This window comes from Rattus norvegicus, chromosome 11 (assembly GCF_021556685.1).
Source record: "Rattus norvegicus strain SHRSP/BbbUtx chromosome 11, alternate assembly SHRSP_T2T, whole genome shotgun sequence".
Taxonomy (NCBI): Eukaryota; Metazoa; Chordata; class Mammalia; order Rodentia; family Muridae; genus Rattus; species Rattus norvegicus.
In genome coordinates, this window is record NC_141544.1 from 76,165,174 (window position 1) to 76,187,320 (window position 22,147).

Here is a 22,147-nt window from a genome sequence, read left to right on the forward strand (position 1 = left end):
TTTGAATGCTTAGCCCACAGGGAGCGGCACTGTTAAGAGGTGTGGCCTGGTTGGAATGCCTTACTGGAGGAAGTGTGTCACTTTGTAGGTGGGCTTAGAGGTCCCCTATGCTCAAGCTCAAGAGGATGACAAACACGTGTAAACCAGAACTTAAGCTCTGGAGAGATAGATCGCAAATGGAAAATTGGGGTGTAACATAAGCTGGAGTTTAATTGGTCCTAGGGGAACTAGCGCACTGAGTTTATCAACGATGTTTTGATTAATAAAAGGTTGGAAGAAGAAGGCATTGCTGGAGGCATTTTCTCAACCGAGGCTCCTTCCTCTCTGATGACTCTTGTGTCAAGTTGACACACACAACCAGGCAGTATAACACTTCTGTCTCAGGGTTTATTGCTGTGAATAGACACCATGACCAAGGCAACTTATAAAGGAAAACATTTCATTGAGGCTGGCCTACAGGTTCAGAGGTTCAGTCCATCATCGTCATGGCAGGAAGCATGGCAGCATCCAGGCCGAGCTGATGCTGGGGACAGAGCTGGGAGTTATATGCACATCTTGATCCACAGGCTACGGGGAGAGACTGTGTGCCTCACTGGGTGAAGCTTGAGCATAGGGGACCTACAGAGTGACACACTTCCTCCAGTAAGGCCACACCTGCTCCAAACAGGCCACACCTCCTAATAGTGCCACTCCCTGTGGGCCCAAGCACTCAAACTCATTGAACCTATGGGGACCATACTTATTCCAGTGGTCCACTTTGTTTATTCTTGGTTTCATCTTATGAAATTAATCTAGTAAATGTTTGGCCATGGTATTTTCATCCTTTGACTCTCTCTCTCTCTCTCTCTGTCTCTCTCTCTGTCTCTCTCTCTCTCTCTTTCTGAAGGCTGCTTATGGCTTTAGTGTCACGTTGGTTGACTTTTTTCTTAAGTTTTACTTAATTTATTTTATTTAATGTGCATGAGTGTTTGCCTGTGTGTCTGTCTGTGTACCACATGTACGTCTGGTACTCTTGGAAGTCAGAAAAGAGCATTAGGTTCCGTGGAACTGGAGTTACAGATGGTTGTGAGCCACCTTGCGGGTGCTGGGAATCGAATCTGCTAATAGCTAGAACAACAAGTGCTCTTAACAGCTGAGCCATCTCCTGGGCCTCACCTCGCATGATTTTGATAGATAGTATGCTTAGTCATCAGTACTCTTCATCATTAAACATGTACCCAGGGAGCAGATACTTGCAGTAGTGAAGTAATCGTTTGTTGACCATTGGAGAGATAACTTGGGCCCATCATCCACACAGTTTGTATAAATCTAAGGGATAAATTCTAAAGATGGCTGATCTTATCTCTTAATAGAGAATTATTTTTTTTTAACCATGTCTATAGTTCCCAAGGTTGAGTCATGCTGTTGGCATCTTCTGAGTGCACTGAACGTGGAAAATGGTGGCTAAGTGTATTCCCCTCTGTGTGTGTGGTGAGAGAGGGGCAGAAATTAATACCGGATGCCCTCCTCAATTGCTCTCCGCCTTATATTTTAAGGCGAGGTCTCATTGACCGTACTGCGCATTGTTGCTGCTAGACTGGCTGACAGGAGCCTCAGGGCTCCTCCTGTCACCTCCCCTGGCCTGGGCTCACACCAATGCAGGCCGCCGTGCTGCTTTTTATGTGCATGCTGGGGCTTTGAACTCGTGCTCCATGCTTGCGCAGTAAGGACTTCAGTGAGTGATCCATCTCCTCAGCACTGTTAACTTCGTTCTTTTAACTGGAAATAGGTATAGTGTTTATATATACGATTCCTCGTGTTGAAGTAGTTTTTAGGTGACTCAGGTAACAGAAGTCCACTCACAGGAAAAAAGAAGAAGGACTATTTAGGGTCACATGACAGGCTTCTTGTTTGCATTCAAATTCCATGAGCTCTGACTTGGAATTCACAGGAAAGAAACCCATCTGACAGACTCCCTGGTAAATGGAAGAAGGTAAGAAGACTGTAGCTGTTCCAGTTAGGCGATGTCTGAGCTCTCTAGTTTGTGCTCCAGTTAAGAAATGGCAAACCAGGCACACTGACACTTGCCTCTAGTCTCTTCCTCAGAAGGCAGAGGCAGGAAGATCTCCTGCATTCAGGAGTTCAAGGCTAGCCTGGAAAATATAGCAAGACTCAGTGTTGGAAATGAGAGAGGCCAGCTCAGTAGTACATAAAGGCCTGTTCCTCCCTAGAACCTACTCGAGGCTAGGAGAGAACTGGCTCCCGCAAGATGTCATTCGGCATCCGCACACGAGCAGTGGCAGATGAACAAATGCAAAACCAGTCATTTTTAAAATGTGCGACAGTGGCACAGAGATTCGATTGAAGGCTCACTCCCTGAGTTGGAACCTATCCCCACCATGGCTCAGGTAGCCAAGAACCTGAGACTAGATCTATCAGCCATGGGCACAGGGGACAATAAAATGCCACTGTCCTGCAATGACTTCTAATGCATTCTGCTATGCTCATGCACTGGCACCTTGCTCAGCCATCATCGGAGACTTCCTCCTGAAGTAGATGGGACCAAATACAGAGGCCTACAACTGAACAGAGAATGAGAGACCTTGGAGCATCCAGTCCTGCATGGGACGTCTCCACCAAATCCTCCTTCTCAGGGCTGCAGAAAAGGAGGCAGAGGGGATAGAAGACACCATGGAAACAAGGCCTTCTGAACACAGGAGGACCGATGCCAGTAGGAGCTCACAGAGACTGTGACAGCATGCACGGGGCCTGCACAGGTCTCAGCCTGCTGGGGTCCCAGTGCTGAGAGGGGAAGTAGACACAAGCCCTAGCCCTAGCCCAGAAACTATCTTCAGTCGGTAACCACTCACAGAGGAAAAATAGTTATCTCCAAGGAAGGCTAAGCCCCATGCCCCGCAGTAGATGGCCAACCCAGAGTGAACTCCACCGCATTTTTGAAGGTTCTTTGTTGTATAATGCTTTGCTTTGCTGGGCTTTTTTTAAATGTTATTTTATTTATAATATATATATATATATATATATATATATATATATATATATATATATATATAATGGTTTTCACTTTTGTGTTTTTATGGGATTTCTGTGAAAGCCAACATGTGTCTCCACCATTGTGTTTTCTTCATTTGGGTCTTTTTCTTCTGTCTGTTTTATCTTATCCCAGTTTGCTTGATTTTTACTTATTATCATTTTTAGATGCCCGTTTGTTTTCTAAAGGGGGGGGCATGGATTTGGATGAGAGGGGAAGAGAGAAAGATCTAGAGGAGTTTGGGGAGGGAAAGGTAATCAGAATATATCGTATTAAAATTTTATTTTTAATTTAAAAAAACAGAGAAATAGATAAAAACGAGAGAGATAAATGCGAGAGTCACTCTGTTCCCGGTAAACATACTTTATTCTTTGTGTCATTTTACTGCTTTACAGACCCGTTATTTATTGTGTCGAGCGAACGAGACCATGCACAGGCCAACATCCAAGCCACCCTGGTTCGAAGCAGACTGGTAAGCCTAAGTCATCTACTAACACAACCTAATCCATCTGAATCATCTGGTCTGGCTACTCACTAATCAGATCGACTGATCAGGATCTGGGGACTATAGGAATTACTCTACTATGATTACCTGGCCCAGGCCTGTTCATACATGTAGGTCATTTCGAGGGTTAAGTAGTAGTGGACAAAGAACCCACACACTGGGCTGGAGAGATGGCTTGAGGTTAAGGACGCTTGCTGCTCTTACAAAAGGATGGGAATTCAGTTCCCAAGACCCAGGTCCAGTGACTCACAACCACATGTCACTGAGTTGCTCATAACTCCATCTCTGGGGGGATTGGATGACTTTTGCTGACTTTCTGTGGGCACCTGGATACACACACACACACACACACACACACACACACACACACACACACGGAGACAGACAGACACACACACACACATACACACACACATGGAGATAGACAGACAGACAGACACACACACACATACACACACACGGAGACACACGGAGACACACACACGGAGACACACACACAGAGACACACACACAGGAACACACACACACGGAGACAGACAGACAGACACATACACACACACGGAGACAGACAGACAGACACATACACACACACGGAGACACACACACACATACACACACACGGAGACACACACACGGAGACACACACACAAACACACGGAGACAGACAGACAGACAGACAGACAGACAGACACACACACACACACACACACACCGGAACCCATAAACTAAGTCAATGGAAATTACGTATGTGCCCATGTTAGAGAATTTAGGTAGGGGCGAAGCACACAGAGCACAGAATAACATAGTCCCAGCCCTGGCCTCATAGCCACCATTGTAGGGACAGCGTGAGTGTACAAGTGGTTCCTCCCCTGCTGCCCCACACACTGTACTTTTGGAAAAGCTTGCAATGTGATTCGTGTTAGAAAATCTGACCGTACAATTTTGACCTTTCCCCCCTCTGCCTCCCGTTCCTAACATCAGAAAAAAGTCCCCAACTTTCGGTCCATGTTCAGTAACCTGTTTCATCATCCAAGATACTCTATGTACTGGAGCAAGTCAGACCCTGTCCCACCTCACGTCTCTCGAGAATGGAGGGGACAAGAAGCCAAACACAAAGAAGTTCTCCGGCTTCGTGCTGCGTACGTGCCTGGGGTTCCTGCCCTGAAACATAGTCATGTTTTTAACGGATGTATTGATATTTTAAAGAATTAATTACTCTGCATGATTTGAAAATTGACAGCTGTGATGAAAATCCCTCTTTCTAAAACAGGACTGATTGAGAGGTAATGGCTATGCCTTTGGATCCATTTCCCCTAGCTGGGCCGACTTGTCTGGCCTCAGTGGGAGAAGATTTGGTCCTGATGTGACTTGGTGTGCCAGGGTGGGTTGGTGCCCGGTTGGGGGATACCCTTTCTCTTCAGAGAATGGAAGGGGGAAACGGGAGAGGGGGTAAGAAGGTGGGACTGGGAGGAAAGGAGGGATGGAGGCTGTGAATTATTCAGCATAAAGCAAATTAATAAATTAATGAAAAAGGTAGTAATGGTCCTACATTTATATAATTATATACATAAATATTATGTATAATATATATTAAATGATTTAACTGTTACTGCTTAATATATAACCATATAATAATTAATATATTATATGTAACATATTACTATAATACAATATATAGTTGCATATAATTATATCATTATTACATATGTCATAATATTGTTGCATATGCTTATATTATTATATACAATGTGCTGTATATTATATACAATAAATAATACATGTTTAACCATATGCATATTTATGTGTATGTTAAAGGATAGCTCACCACCAAAGACAGGGATGACCCAGTCTGTTATTTCTTTCGTTTATCTCAGAAATTGCAAGTAATCTTTTCTGCTAGAACCTTAACTATGGTTTTTGTTTGTTTGGGTTTTTTTTTTTTTGTTGTTGTTCTTTTGTTTTTTGAGACTTACAAGTAAAGCACCTTCAAAAATAATTCTACCGAAACCCTGATTATTTAAATGACTTAGAAGTCATGGTGAGTAGTTAATAAACAGTGAAGTGTCCCAGACAGGGAACAAAATCACCCTTTGAGACTCTGCTCTTCTCCTTAAGAGCCGCAGTATCTTTATTTGGGACTTTGTAAACCTCCTCACTTTCCAGCTCTTACTTTCCCCTTACCAGATCCAGTAACTGTGTCTAGCCTAAGGCGGGGGACAGCTAAATGCACCGCTGTCCCTCCTACAACACACAGAAATATGGCCGGGAGAGCTGATGACTCGAATATCTTTCTCTGCTTCATTTTAGAGTGGATGCCTCTTTCCAGAAGCCCGAGGAAAAGTATGAAGATGCGGATGTCTCTGGAAAGAACCGCTATAAGTTCTTCGACAGGTAAAATGTAGAGAGTAATAAATGTTAGAGCCCCAGGGAGAGGTCCTTATGGCGGGACAGCGGTTATAATGTCAGCCATCACGTTTAGTCCTTTCTTTGAATGTTAGCCCATTTTCACAACAGACATACCACAGAGGGTATATGAGGTACCATGGCAACAAAGGATGCATAGCAGATAAGGAAAGGGAGTTATCAGATGAAGTCAGATCTAACATGCATCTCGAAGTCACGGTGCAGGGGAATTGCTAAATGTGCCAAAGGGACAATCCTTGTGGATGCTGCTTCAACCCAGTCAAAGGATTTTCCGAATTTCATTTGTGACTCATACTCTCGCGACCAATCCAAAAGGAGGATTTTGGGCTGGAGAGATGGCTCAGCAGTTAAGAGCACTGACTGCTCTCCCAGAGGTCCTGAGTTCAACTCCCAGCAACCACATGGTGGCTCACAACCATCTGTAATGAGATCCGATGCCCTCTTCTGGTGTGTCTGAAGACAGCAACAGTGTACTTATATATAATAAATAAAGTAAATTTTAAAAAAAAGAAAACAAAAGGAGGATTTCCTTGCCAATCTTGGATTAGAAAGTAATTTTGATACCACATCCGAATAAGCTTCTTTTCCAGCGGGAATTTGTGATCTACCCTATGATGGACAAACATTTCCTAATAGAGGTGTTCTGATACCTTTTTTTTTTTCTTTCAGAAAAAAAATGTTAACTGAAGTTAGATACAGATTCTTAGGCTCTGGGTGGGACGGGGAGGCTGTAAAGGAGGACGCCCTTGGTTGTTTCCAAAGGTTTTAGGAACTTGAGGAGCTACTGAAGATTCATAAGCATCAGATGCCCAAGTAGAGAGAGGCGCCAGGGAATGTGGCTGCACGGGAGACACCAGTGTGCACGCTGAGGGAGCAGAGCTCCTGCTATGTCCTGTAGTGGCTGTACCTCCTGGGCCACATCTGGAAAGTTGCATTTTTAAATAAGAACATCTCCAGGGTTCTTGTATACACAAAACTTGGAATATTTCTTTTTTTTAAAAAGAAGTTTATTCAAACTCACTGAGGTTTTTGTTGTTGTTGTTGTTGTTTTGTTTTGGGGGGGGGTGGGAAGAGTAATTAAAATAAAAAGAAAGTTTGAGCCGGAATGAAAACCTCACAAGTGTGCTTTGTCCCCCACCCTCAGGCCCTTCCTGCCTTTTCTTCAGCCGTTGCCGCTCAATGTCGTTTTATCAACAGCCAAGTAAGTGCTTTATTTCAAAACCTTCTAGACTTCCCATTCACATCACACGTGCTTCCAGAAGGCAGCTTTCTAGGCCAATACTTTGGGAGCTACGGATTGCTGGCCGCCATAGGCAAAAGCCTTCCTGGCCCCTCTAATGACTTTGTATGCCAAGGTCCGAGTATTACTATTATATGGAATATCAAAACTTACTGATAAAAAAAGAAAAAAGAAAAAAAACTTACTGATATTTTTACTAGGTTATTGGTAATATTTAAAAAACAATAAGAATAGAAGTAAATAAAGCATCAGACACATGTTGCCGTTTTAATACTTTAACACATGAATGACTATGTGTGTAGGGATACAGCGGTTTTTGCCTGGTCCTGTAGGATTTTAAACGTTCACATTGGGCCTTAACTTTCATCCTTGTAGGACAGGACCACTTCTTCTCTCTCCTGAATCTTCCAAGTACTCAATCATGCCTACCAAGTCCACTGTGGGCACTCAGACTGACTACCGGGACGCAGACATTCAAACAGACCCATACTCTCCAGAATACGTTGTGTGTCAAGACACCATTCCTGAGCTCTTGACCCTGGCTAACCTGACCTGGGGTGAGTTAGTAATTCACACTGAATATTACAGATAGTAGTATATACTACTGAGTTCCTGGGAATGACCCATATTCAGGCAATTCTGGTTTACACAGCTAAGCAATAACTCACACATTGGGAGAAAATGTTTGCATAAAAAATATTAGGAGGGGTTGGGGATTTAGCTCAGTGGTAGAGCGCTTGCTAGCAAGCACAAGGCCCTGAGTTCGGTCCCCAGCTCTGAAAAAAAAGAAAAAAGAAAAAAAATATTAGGAAGGGGCTAGTCTCCGTCTTTAGAATAGGCAAGAACAGGGAACTAACGATTCAACAGCAAAAAAGCATTACCTCACTTAAAAATGGGCAATGAGGGGTTGGGGATTTAGCTCAGTGGTAGAGCGCTTGCCTAGGAAGCGCAAGGCCCTGGGTTCAGTCCCCAGCTCCGAAAAAAAGAACCAAAAAAAAAAAAAAATGGGCAATGAGCCTGAATAGATATTTCTCAAAAGAAGACAGTGGCCAGCAGATGTAATTATATATATATATACATATACATATATATATATATTTCCCAGAATGCAACAGAGATAAAATGAAATGAGAGTTAGTGCTGTAAGGTAGGAAAAAGAAATAAAGGATGAGGTTTGGCCAGCAGCAGCAAAACTATTTTAATTTGTAGATAATATTCATTTAAAAGCCTAATGGGGGTAGGGTGGTGGGATGAATCAGTGCTTAAGAACACTGGCTGATCTTCCAGCTGACCTGGGTTCAACTCCCAGCACTTATGTGGGAGCTCACAACCATCTGTACCTTCAATTCCAGGGAACATGGCCTCTTCTGGCCTCTGTAGAGTGCCAGACATGCAAGTGGTACAATATCATACATGCAGGCTAAACACCCATGTGCTTAACATTAAATTGTGATATTAAAAACAAACAAACAAACAAACAAAACCCTGGGCTGGAGAGATGGCTCAGCGGTTAAGAGCACTGACTGCTCTCCCAGAGGTCCTGAGTTCAACTCCCAGCAACCACATGGTGACTCACAACCATCTGTAATGGGATCCGATGCACTCTTCTGGTGTGTCTGAAGACAGCTACAGTGTACTCACATACATAAAATAAATAAACAAATCTTTAAAAAAACAAAAACAAAACAAACAAAGAACCCCAATAAAGGGCCAGCATGACAGTGCGCCCCTCTAATCTCAGCCCTCAGGAAGCAGAGACAAGTGGATCTCTGAGTTCTAGGCTAGCCAGTGTTATATAGTGAGGCCCTGTCAACAACAACACACTAAGTAACTAAAAAGAGTGATCCACAAGAAAGCTGATCATGAAATCAACAGGCAAGGAAAGACGAGCAACTTTACTGCGTGGGCTGTAATGTAAATAGAAACGCTATTGGACGAGTTCACAGAGTAACTACGACAGAAGAGAATGTGCTTAGTCACCTAGTGACTGGACATGCCAAGAATTTACAGAGGAAAATTTAAAATGGTTCTTTAGGCCTGTAGAGGTGTGATGATGCAGAAACACACCATGTGGATGTGGGAAGCTCACGCTGAAACGGATATGATCTCTCTCCTTAATAAGTTATACCTCCAAGTAATTCTAACCCAAATTCCTATTCCTGGTCTGACCGTCCCCGTCCCCGTGGAGGTTAACTACCTTTCTCAAACTCCCTTTTCGGTGAGCTACTCTGGTTTATAAAGCCTGCAGGGGGCGACTGAGATGGACTAGAAGCTGTGTAGTAAGGAGGGAGGGAAGGACGGAAGGAGGGAAGGAGCTGTGAATACCTTCTGAGGGTAAACCTGGCAGTTTCCAGAATTAAAGCCATCCTATCTTATGTTCTAGCTACCAGACTGGTGCATTTCTCCTAAGACTCCTAGGGAAGCTCGCAGCGGGCACAGCGAGACCAGGACAGGGAAGTTTGCTGCAGCGCTGTGTAGACCCAGGATGTAGACCCGGGCTACGCGCTGCTTAAACAGGATGACGTCCTCCATCTCTCTGTGGGCGGAGGCCACGCCCCCACCACGTGGTGGATTAAAGAGGAGTTTCAGAACAACACACATGTAACAGCTCTTCAGCTGAAAGCAAGCGCAGCCTAACGCATGTAGCACGCTATGTAGGTCACTATTTTTAACAGTCAGTACGTTTTGTTTTCATGTACTTCTTTTTTTCTATCTCATCTCGGAATCAAATCTGGCTTCCAATTCATGCTCATTACACGGGACATACCTCCATACATCAGAACACAAAGTAGACCGCTGCATTTGATACCGACCTCCACTCCACGCAGCTGACTTCAACGTTGAGCCCCTCGGTTCCTTTATTTGTAAAACAGGAATCATTATATTTCCGTGACAGAGATTTGCTGAAGGATAAATGAATTTGAACAGTCCTTGCTATATTATAAGTGGTTAAGTCATAGACAGACGAGCCTTCACAGCTCACAAAATGCCAAGCTTGGGAAAGTGCTCTAAAGTCCTCCTGTGTTTATCCTGGGAGAGGGAAGAGGAGGACAGGGCTCGATATGGTGATTAAAACAATCATTAACTTTATTTTTAATTTTTAAATTTCTTTCATTAGAAAAGGTGAAAAAGTTATTTGATAGATAACATGGCTGTCAAGTATGGTATTTTTGTACTTTTTGTTTTAAAATACTGAGCAAAACCCTACACAAATACTACATTGATATACCTGTATATATTTTCAAATACAATAAACATGGGATTATTCATTTTTCTTAAGTTGTCTTAGACCTAAAAAATTTATACAATTGTATGTGTGCACGCATGTGCATGTGAGTGCAGTGCCTGTGGAGGCCAGAAGAGGGCGCTGGATCCCTCAGTGCTCATAGGCAGTTATGAGCAGCCTGATGTAGGTGCTGGGGCCCAAACTTGGGTTTTGCAAGAACAGCGTGCACTCTTTGCTGATGAGCTATCTTTCCAGGCTCTCCTCGTTTCTTTAACTTATGTATTTCTTCATTAAACGAATTGATAGTCCTTCCACTGACGAGTGAACAAGACATGAAACAAATTAAGAAGTAGTTTTTTTACATGTGGTAGGAACTTTTTTCGTCAGACTTTCATGTACAGTTATTTTTAAAATGAAAAAGATTCAAAATTTAAACGGGAAACCCACACGGTACCTATTTCCCTTAGTAGTTTTCAGTTTTAGGAAGATGATGTACCAGATCCAAGCTGCCTTTAGATCTGCTAGCCACCAAATGTCCAACTGGGTTCCTAAAACCTGTGCCAGAGAAGGCTAAGTTGAGGTAGGCCTCAGCCTGTGCCTCTGAACCATAGCCACAGCTCCATAAATATTTAAACTCTTAAACGTGGAGATAAGATGTGGCTGTAGATTGTATACTCACTGTAGGAGGCAAAACAGGAAGTATCAGCTAATGGTTACTCATTGTCTGTTCTTTTTTAAAGAATGTATCTCTTTTTAACATCCATGCAACAAGTTCTAGTCACTGACATATCTCTCCCTCTTCATCTAACTTTTTATTTATTTATTTATTTATTTATTTTGGAAATTTTAGTTTTATTTCAAGTGTGTGGGGTATCTTGCCTGTATATGTGTCCGTGCACTACATGTATGCATTACTCACAGAGCCCAGAAGAGGGTGTCAGGTCCTCTGGAACGGATGGTTTTGAGCTGCTATGTGGGTACTGAACCTGTGTCCTTTGGAAGATCAGCCACTGGGCCCTCTCTCCAGCCCCCTCTTTGCATTTTAAAACTATGAACTTGTCCAGTACAGGACACTCCAAGGTGATCATTTGGTGGTCATTGAACACGCATGTGACTAAAACAACTTCTGTCTCAGTAAGAGGAGGCATGGAGGCCACAGACGATGCTAGTTTTGAAGCATCCAGGCTGCCTTTCTCAGAGGCACCACGGTATATCCTAAGGCTTGAATCTAGAGCGGGATTAGGAGGAAGGCATGTAGGGTGGCTAGCGGTTTGCCCTCTGTTCCTGAGCTGTGACATCCCCTGCAGGCCGAGGTCTCCCAGCAGGACTGGCTGAAGTGGAAATGATAGAGCGTGCCCGGGAGAAGCGAGCTTGGGAAGCCACTCTGCCCCCACTGAGTGACAGCTTGCAGGCTGAGAAGAGGAGGAAGATGATGAACGCCATGGAGAGGAAGGAGTGGGCCTTCAGAGAAGGGGAGATCGAAAAGTAGGTTCTCCGGCTCCTGGACAGCTATCAGGGGGTTGGTGAGAGCAATGTTCCTACTTCATTATTATTATTTAATTTACATATTCATTTTGGTTTTTCAAGACATGTTTTTTTCTGTGTAGCCCTGGCTGTCCTGGAACTCACTCTATAGACCAGGCTGGCCTCAAACTCAGAGATCCACCCATCGATGCATTCCAGGTGCTGGGATTAAAGGTGTGCCATCACCACCACCTGGCCATTTTATTGTTTTGTTTAATCTGGAAGCATTTCCCCCTAATATGTGTGTTTAAAAACAACCCTCGACTTGTGCAGATACAATATTGGGCTTCTAATTCTTTTGGGAGCAGTCGCCCACTCCTGATCTTGTAGAAGAGCTCTGTGAAGTTGAACATGAAACCCAAGAGCCCTTCTCCAGGGTTTGTTCTGACTGTCACAGAGTCCCAGTGATTTCTGCAAAGCTTCTTAGAGATCCCCTCTGGGTCATTCCCCTGGGTCAGGCCTAGGCCAGAGGCCCCTCTATGTCTCACAAAACAGCCTTGTGACAGTCCTCTCATTCCTACCCTCCAAGACTCATAGGACACTTGAGTTTCTTTTTTTCTTTTGTTTTATTTTTTATTGGATTTTTTTATTTACATTTCAAATGTTTTATCCCCTTTCCCACCCCTCCCCCTTCTATGAGGGCATTCCCCCACCCATCCACCCATTCCCTCCCACCTCCCCGCCCTGACATTCCCCTACACTGGGGCAGGACCAAGGGCTTCTCCTCCCACTGGTGCCCAGCAAGGCCATCCTTTGCTACATATGCAGCTGGAGCCATGGGTCTGTCCATGTATTGTCTTTCAGTGGTGGTTTAGTCCCTGGGAGCTCTGGTTGGTTGGTATTGTTGTTCTTATGGGGTTGCAGACACCTGAGTCTCTAGCCAGAGCTGATGGAGTATTTCCCACCGGAAAGGCAGATGGTGGAGGTTTTATCTGTGAAGTGACAAGCTTGTACAACAACATACTTAAATGACACCAGGTCTCGGAACTTCTCCAGTTTTCCATTTACCTGGTGGTGGTGGTGGTGGTGGTGGCGGTGGTGGTGGTGGTGGTGGGTGATGATGATGGTGGTGGTGGTGATGGTGGTGGTGGTGGGTGATGATGATGGTGGTGGTGGTGATGGTGGCGGTGGTGGTGGTGGTGGCGGTGGTGGTGGTGGTGGTGGTGGTGGTGGGTGATGATGATGGTGGTGGTGGTGGTGGTGGTGGTGGTGGTGGTGGTGGCGGTGGTGGTGGTGGTGGTGGCGGTGGTGGTGGTGGTGGTGGGTGATGATGATGATGGTGGTGGTGATGGTGGTGGTGGTGGTGGTGGTGGTGGGGGTGATAATAACAATGAGATGATTGTTATTATATTGTACCACATACGGCCATTTTCAGATGTGTATAATTCGCTTTCAGCACATTTTCCTACTGTGTTTTTGGTAATGAGGCTGCTGTTGACGTCTAGAAACGAGGAGACATTATTAGGACCGAAGGGTCCTTAACAAGTATGCCAGGAAGGCTCTTGCTGAGGTGGGCCTTTGTTCTAGTCCGTGCCGGGCTGGGGGGTCTGTGCTTTTGCACAGTGCTGTCAAAGCCCCTTACGCACAAGAGAAGACCCGAGAGAGGACTCAGTCTGTTGTTGAATTTAAAAATTTTTTTTCCAATTCCTTTCCGACTAAGCCAGAATCATACTGCACGCAGTTTGGGTAAAGGCTAGCAATCCACTGAGAAAGTGTGTGGCAGGGGACTCAGTGTCCTCTGTGCTCCATAGACATTTAAGTTGACTGCTGTCCTTTGGAGAGGAATGTGTCTAGTAAAAATGCATTAAAGTACTTAGAATGTTTCTGGGCAGGGTGATCACTTCTGAAGGCGATTTAAACCTAGGGCCAAATTTAATAAACATGCTTCCAGTTCCTCCAGTGTGGAGATGGGAAAGCCGGGTGACTACCTGGGTTCTGAGCCTCAGGGGAGCTGCTCACTGGCTGTTGGGACTGAGGAAAGGAGGGGCCAGAGGATGAGGTCAGAGCCTTCCCCTCTCCCCAGGCTGCAGTGCTCTGACTCTAGAGAAAAGAGCTCTGCTGTTTGAAGTGGGAGACTTGAGAAGGCTGCAGGGAGAGCCGGAAGCCACCAATGTCGCAGGGGATGACGGTGATGACGAGGAGAGATACAGGGCACAGCACTCCACCATGCTCAGAGAACTTTCTAGAGCTCGCCCACAGCCTATTGAATCAGGAGGTTAGAATCAGCAGCCTGTGTAAGAGCAAGCCATCCATTTTACACTTAAGTTTGCCTGCATTAACTCATTCTCTGCCAACCACCTTGGGGGAGAGGCAGAGAATGCCCGTCTTGCCGTGGAGGAAACCGAAGTAAAAGCAAGCTGGAGAAGTGACCCTGGCACAATCTCGTTTAGTCACTGCCTGCTTAACACTGGGGTGTGTTCCGAGAAATACGTTGCTCAGAGAATCCACCCCTGGGGTGAACCTGGGCAGTTACAGGTCACACTCAGTGTGGCCCTTCGATGTGACCGAAGATGTGGTCAATATGGCTGCCACCAGCATGACGCGGCAGTGGATTCTGATGACAAACTTTAAAAATAACACAGTAAAATAATAAGAAAAGCCTGGGTTGGGGGCTTAGGCCTATAAAGTCAGCACTCAGCAGGCTAAGGCAGAAGGATCGGGCGTTCAAGGCCAGCCATTGACTGCATATTGAGTCTGAGGTCATCCTGGGCTACGCGAGGCTCTGTGTATAATTAGTGAATTATTAACAATAAACAGCAGCATAAATCTGTCAGCCTACATAGTGGATGTCAACATTACCAAGTGTTCTACATTATTACATTTGCTGTGCTTTTACATGGCTGGCTGCCCAGAATGTCTGCTTACAACAGAATCACCATAAATGGGAATGATGTGTTGAGCTAAGGCGTTTCAATGGCCACATTGTCACTAGGCAATAGGAATTGTTTTGCCTCCTTACAATTCTAAGGACCGGCATGGTAGATAAGGTCCATTATTGGCCCCAGTTCGCTGTAGCATGTGACCGTATCCTTCACTCAAGTGGGGGTGGGGGCTGCTGTTGTGTGGCTTAATTTTAAGAGCATCTACTTCCCCAGAAGCCTTTATCACCCGGCCCCCCACCCTCCTCCACGATCTGCACTTAGTGAAGGCCTGAGACACACCTGACCTGTCTCTGGTCCCCTTGGTCTTTTCTGAGACAGAATTTCCCTATGTGATCCAGGCTGGCTTTGAACTTGTGCTTTTGTGCATACCACACCAGGCTTCCCAAGGCCTTTTGAACCATTTCGTCTCCCGGCTGAGGCTGAACCTCCCCTTCTCCATGTAACAAACCCCACTCCTGTCTTCCGGCTCCTTGTACCTCTGACTCCCATCTTCCTCCTGGCCTGGAACTGACCTCGTGTTGGAGGGTTGGCTTGTGGGCCTGCACGTCAGCAGCATATCTTGTTTGCCGTTTTTTTTCTGCCTGACATACAGCGGTCACCCCATAAACATTTGACAGATGAGTGCGAAAAGTTAATGAATCAGTTTCTAAGTGGGAGTGGGCATGTTCAGAGAGGGAGGGCAGGCTGGGAGACAGCCAGAGACTGGATACAAGAAGCTTCTAGAGGAGGAAAAAATTCCTAGAGGGAAGGTCGGAGGCAGGGGTAGACGAGAATGAGCACGACTTGTTGTTTGTTTTGTTTTGGGAGCCCCAGAAAATAGGAGGGGATTCAAAGCTGGCAGAAACAATGGTTCAGAAGCAGCTGGGTTACAGCCTGGACGTGGCTAGACATATAAGCAAGAGAGGGAACTCATGAGCACAGATTTATGAAGTAAAGGGAAGGTTATTAACTGAGTTCCTACCATGTCAGGACCAGCCCCGTTCACAAATCCCTTGTTCTCTAGGTTCAGCTGCTCAGAGAGCCCATCTCTTACCCCATCTGCCCGCTCTTCTGGCCGAGCTTCGGCTTCTGGACTGTGCGCATGCGCGCCCCTTCCCCACGCCCTCACTGTCTAGAGATTTGCTGCTGCTGGAGTGGACGTCTGCCCCTCCGTTTCAACTTGCTTGTCGCATGTTTGCCACAGTGGTCTTTTTAAAGCACATGAATACGATGCTCACAGGAAGGACCTGCACTGGCTCTCAAATAGAGCTCCCGATTTGAGAGAGTAATACTCTGTAATCTACCCCCCCAAGACTGCAGGAACTGCGCCTGGAGGTCTTGAAACAGTTGCTGAAGAGGCGTGAGGAGAACCAGAATGAGATGGACATGAGGCACCTGAACAACCAGTGGTGTGAACTGCAGGAAAAGAAGGAGGCCAAAGTATCGCAGATCCATCACAGACATGTATCAAGTAATCTGTGGCATGAGCCAGCCAGGGAGGGGACCGGGCTTTGGGGCTTTGGCCAAGCCGGACTAAACTGGGAGGGAATTCTATGGTCCTGCTGTATTGATTAGGAAAGGGAGAGGAGTTCTATTTGAAAGGTGGACATTGGAGGAAAATGACTAAGAAAGTCAGGTGACCGAGTTCTAACAGATAGCCAAGTTACAACTATATCAGTGTTGGTTTCCTACATTCATAACCCAAGACTCTGTTTAAAAAGTTCATTGATTAACTTTTTTTTAAATTCCTGCCCCCAGAGATATCATTTTTTTCTAATTGCTTCTCTCCAAGAAATTTTTAATGCCACAGATGTATTTATGTTTATATATCTTACAATTATACATTCTCATTTTATGCATTAAAAATGAGATACTTTACTACTTACTCAGGGCAGGATTAATAATAATTTTTTTTTATATCAGAGTCTGAGGAGATGGTCCAGTGACTAAGCTCACATCCTGTGCAAGCACAGAGATCTGAGTTCGGATCCCCGGCACACCACGCAGTTGTGGCCGTGTGTGCCTGTCACCCCAGTACAATGTAGGAAAGAGAGGAAGATTTCTGGGGCTGGCTGGCCAGCCAGTGTGTCTGAGAGAGCAAGCTCCAAGTTCACTGAGAGACCTTGTTTAAGGGTTTAAAGCAAAGAGCGATAGAACAGGACGCACAGTGCTGGCACAGAGGGGTACCTTCCTACACGTGTGACATTCTCTACACAAACACACAGACACAGAAGAAGTAAAGTAAAAATCTAAGTTAGAATTTATGAAAGCTGAAATTATTAGCAAGCATTTAATTTAATTTTGTAGTTTTTCTTAATGAAAACCCTTTTTAAAATTACCTATAAAAATTGTGTTAGTGGGGCCATTGCGATTGTTCACTGGATAAATACATTTAATTCCTGGGACCCATACAGTGCAAGGTGAGAACCAACTCCTGAAAGTTGTCTCAACCTTCACACATGTGCCACGGCACTTGGCAGCGCCCCCTCCATGCACGAATACACACTCAGTATGTACGTGCACATTCACACACACTTAAAATAGAATGTAGTTAATTTTTTAAATGTTGTATGGCCTTTTAAGAGTGCTGAGCCTGTTAAGTTGCCACACCCCAGTGGAAGGCTACATACCCATGCATATATGGACAACACAAGTAGGGCATTATGGGTAAGAAACAAATAAGCAAAACGAGGGCACTCAGTTGAGTGGGTAGGAAAATGGAGGGTTGAGGAGGGGTGAATATAATCAGCCCATGGTATACTAAATTCTCAAAGATCTAATTAAAAAAGAATTTAAAAACCAGCTCTGAAAGCTTTCCAGTTGCCTCAAATTCATGAAAAAAATTAAGAATTATATTACCAGTGTGCTCAAATAACAACTCAATCACATTTTTAAAGACCATTAAAAAGTTTTATTTAAAAAAAGTAAAATTAATTCAAAAATTAAAGTCTGACCTTAAATTCTTTTTAGTGAACTCAGCCTATTATTATTATTATTATTATTATTATTATTATTATTAATTATTGATCTAACTAGCTTGCTGTTGGCTATGTATTTAGATGTCACTTACATTTTTTCCTCTTCGGTGATTTGCTAGTGGTGGATTTGACCACCTTTTGTAGATAAATGACCGAATGTGAACTATTCTACTAAATTCTAACACTCAAAGTCACACACAAAGACCTGCAGATGAACTGTGAACAGGTGCAAGGCAGCGGTGGCTCTGGGTCTCCCTGAAGTGCGACTCCTCACTCTTTCGAGGGATTTCAAGTGTGTGTGTGTGTGAGTGTGAGTGTGTGTGAGTGTGAGTGTGTGTGAGTGTGTGTGTGTGTGAGTGTGTGTGAGTATGTGTGTGAGTGTGAGTGTGTGAGTGAGTGTGTGTCAGTGTGTGTGAGTGAGTGTGTGTGAGTGTGAGTGTGTGTGAGTGAGTGTGAGTGAGTGTGTGTGAGTGTGTGTGAGTGTGTGTGAGTGTGAGTGTGTGAGTGTGAGTGTGTGTGAGGGTGAGTGTGTGTGAGTGTGTGAGTGTGTGAGTGTGTGTGTGAGTGTGTGTGTGTGTGTGTGTGCTCGCTCGCACGAGTCTGTGCCGCCCTTCCCTGTATCGGAGCCATCTGGGTGGAAGAGCTGTTTCTAGTGCTGCCCTCTAGCTGTGGTGGGCCCTCAAAGCATTCTGCGTTTATAACAGAGCAGGGAGAGAACCATGAGAGACAGAGCCCTGTATTTCAGACATCAGGAAACTCGTGGGCAAAGGGAAGAACATAGAAGGGAAGCTGCAACGCAGAGACATCATCAGGGACTATTCCAACTTCGCATCTCAGGTCTACGGACCTCTGTCTCGCCTTGGCCGTTTCCCAGACAACAACTCAGAGGACTTCGTCGTCAGAAACCACTATCTCAACACCTATGAAGGTAAAAAAATAAAAAATGCTGTTAGAGGTTTGGTAGAAGACATCTGCATTCGGTACATTGACGGTAAGCAGTAGAATATTTGAAAAAGCATCAATGAACACATTTCCTGCTTTGTCAGTAGAGTACAGGTTCATACAAAGTAAAAAAAACAAAAAAACAAAAAAAACCAAAACAAAACAAAAACCCAGACTCAAAAGCAACACCTGTAGAATAAATAATATAACGGAGCAAATTCAGTTAGCTACTAAACATGTATGTAAACACGGTAGCTGCGTGTAGTGGCAAATGTCTGTAATCTCAAATCCTCAGAGCTGGAGGCTGGCAGATCACCCGAGTCCAGAAGTTTGGGGCTAGCCTGTGCAACTTAGCAAGACTCCGACCTAAAAACAAACGCCAGCAATCAAGTTGTGAAATAAATTTTTATTTAAAAACAAAGATGGAGACAAAAACCTTTACGCCAGGTTTACGAAACAAACGCCATTTATAATAAAATCACAGACATTTAAAACCTAGACGTCGGAGTCACCAGGTGGCCAGTTTATGGAGAGACCTGTGCCTCTTATGAAGCCCTAGAGACGAGTTTACATTTGTAAAAGTTCAGCTCACAAGCTGAAGCATCGTCTGGCCAGGATCGTGAGTCAGGGCTTGGTGAACACCCCCTTCAAAATGGGGGTGCCATCTGCCACAAGGCTGTAGACTTGCTTCCGTAGGGCACATCATTATTTTAGAATAGTCTCTCGCTGTGTCACCCAGGTCACTGAGAACAGAGGCTAGCCCCGCAGACCCCACAGTGCACTCTCAACACAATAACTGTAAGCACTGGGCAGTGAAAACGTGTTCTTCCTCCCGCAGGATTAATGGAACTTGAATCGTCCCTTCCTGATTTTGTGACGCAGCCGAGGATCCAGGCTCCGAAGCCTAAAGTCATTACCACCAAGGCCGGCTTCCTGAAGAGGATGGCCAGGACTGACTACGAGTTGGCAGAGATTCACAAGGTATAGTTGGGCTCTGAAGACAAGATGCTTCCATTCCGACTTCTACGGAGGAATGCCACACCCTGAACCACAAGTCATCAAAGGCAGCAGTGACGACGTACCCGAGACACAGTCCACATTCTTTCTCCTTCCTAGGCTTTCTCTCTTGGAGGAACCCCACGCTGTCCAGAACTAATGCATAGTCTGCCTTCCTTTCAAACTACCAGCAGACCTTCTAGAGGTTACCTCTCCCTACACAGAAGTTTCTGGAAAGTGCTTCCTCCTTTGGCTCAGCACAGTGTAAAACCTGAAACTGTGGCGTTCAGCAAATTCTACTCTTGGTCGTTACTTGGTGTTTTGAGTTGTAACAGGTTCCTTTTTCTTCCTTGTACGTTTGCTGTGAGGGCACCAGGAGGGAGAGGCGATGTGGCTGACTCCCTTTTCATCTAGTTTAAAAGCTAAGCAAGAACGTTGAATGTCCATCAAATGTCAGCATCAGACTCCCAGGGCAGACTTGTTAAAACGTGCCGCTAGGCTCCACTCCCGGGTGTCTGCTCAGTAGGTCTGGGTGAAGCCGCAGAGATGTGGGGCAGTTTTCACAAGTCTCCAGGTGACACTGTTGCTGTAGGCTCAGGAGCTGCGCTTTGGAACCCCTGGTTTATGACATCCTCCTGTCCAGAGACATTTGCTTGCCCCAGTAGTGTCTGTAACATAAGACTTTATGGGATCCCCAACTCTATATGAAAAATATAGAACCTCAGGGCCTGGGGAGTCTGTAAAGCACTTGCTGGGCAAGTATGAGGACCTAAGTTCAACCCCCAGCACCCAGGTAAGAAAGCTAGGTGTGGTAGCACATATCCCAGCCCTGGACAGATAGATGTAGTCCCTGGGCTCACTGACCAACCAGCCTGGCATAATTATCAAGCCCCAGGTCTCAGCGAGAGATCATGAAAAAACCAAGGTGGCTGTGTCCAGAGGAACCACATCTAAGTTTGACCTCTGCTTTACACACACGCACGCACACACGCACACACGTACACACAAGCATGCACATAAAACTACACGTAAGCACATGTAAACGTGTGGACCCAGACACATGCACTCTGAAAAACCTTAGGACCTTGATAACAATCACAAATATCTTTTGTCCCCAACTCTGTCCCCACCTGTGTTTGCCTCACCTTGAATGCTGTGCTCAGAGGTCTCACTTTCTGTAGGATTTGTTTTTCCTGTACTTTGTATTGTACTACAGAAACTTACTTTTGCTTCCAATTTGCTAAAGCGTGGGACCTCGTGCTCATGTTACCTTCTCTAGTGCTCAGCTGTGTTTATCAGAGCAAAAGTCCTGTGAGTACCAATGTACCCTGCGTCAGCGTATGACCCCACGTTGGTCAAAATGCATCATCCATTTTAAGTCACTGTTAGATCTGGTTTTCTAACGTTCCACTTCTCTGCTCACGGGCGACATAAGAGAGCTCATGGCTCTCTTATCTTTCCTTCTGATTGTCCCATGTGCGGGATTGGTACCAGTCTTGGGCAGTCCCCTAGAATGACCTTGAAGCATCCCTTCTTCCTTCTCCTCTGAGAAGAATTTAGACAAGACTGAGACGATCTGTCCCTCTAGTGTGGAAAGATGCACAAAGCCATCTAGGGCTGGTATCTTCATGGGGAACAATTTAACCTGTGCTTCAATTTCTCTACAGCACAGAGAGCTACTTTGTATTTGTTTTTAGTAAATTATATTGTCTAGAATCTCATTTTATCTGTTATTTTTGACACGATCACCGATGGTATTTTTTTTATATTTTGTGTTATATATATAATCATGTCCATTTTTTCATTTGTAACATTGTCTTGACTCTTTTCCCTTAATCTCTCCTACTGAGGGTAGCTCATTTTCTTGGAACTGTTCTTCCAAACAATGGATTCTCAGGTTTAGATATTCATCCACACTACTTTCTTCTCCTGCGTTTATTCTCTCTCTCTCTCTCTCTCTCTCTCTCTCTCTCTCTCTCTCTCTCTCTCAATTGTTCTGTGGTAATTTTTCTAAGCTTGGAAAATTGAATGTGTAGGTTATCAATTTCAAACACTCAACCTTAATAAGTGTTCTAAACTAAGCATTTCCTTCAAACACTGATCTTTGCTGTCTCCCTTGTTTCGATATGTGATGTTTGCCATTCTTAATCTCTAAGTATCTGATTCTAAAAGTATCCAATGTGACTTTGAACCTGTATTTTAATGCGTCATAAAATTTCTGAATACATAGGAATTTTAACTCGATTTCTAGCTGGCTTCTAGCTTAAGGGCACTGTGGTTAGAGTTTCCAACCTTTGAAGTTGGTGAGGCTTTGGGGTTGGGGACGAGAATCGAGCCGCATCATACCCAGCATGATCAAGGCCCTGCTCTAATTCCTCAGTGGTACTGAGAGTTGATGCAGAGAGCAAGGAGAGGCAGGAAGA

At 44.8% G+C, this 22,147-nt stretch overlaps 1 protein-coding gene across 4 annotated transcripts in view; it reads left to right on the forward strand.

Annotated features, from left to right (window-relative positions):
* The window catches only part of Cfap91 (cilia and flagella associated protein 91), a 43,641-nt gene that overhangs the window by 1,358 nt on the left and 20,136 nt on the right, over positions 1-22,147 (forward strand). The window contains exons 2-10 of one of the 4 annotated variants that reach the window (NM_001438529.1): positions 3,424-3,500; positions 4,515-4,672; positions 5,841-5,924; positions 7,102-7,158; positions 7,573-7,754; positions 11,731-11,908; positions 16,122-16,279; positions 18,532-18,714; positions 19,567-19,709. In NM_001438529.1, the coding sequence (NP_001425458.1) occupies positions 3,424-3,500; positions 4,515-4,672; positions 5,841-5,924; positions 7,102-7,158; positions 7,573-7,754; positions 11,731-11,908; positions 16,122-16,279; positions 18,532-18,714; positions 19,567-19,709 (1,220 nt within the window). 4 annotated transcript variants of the gene reach the window in all.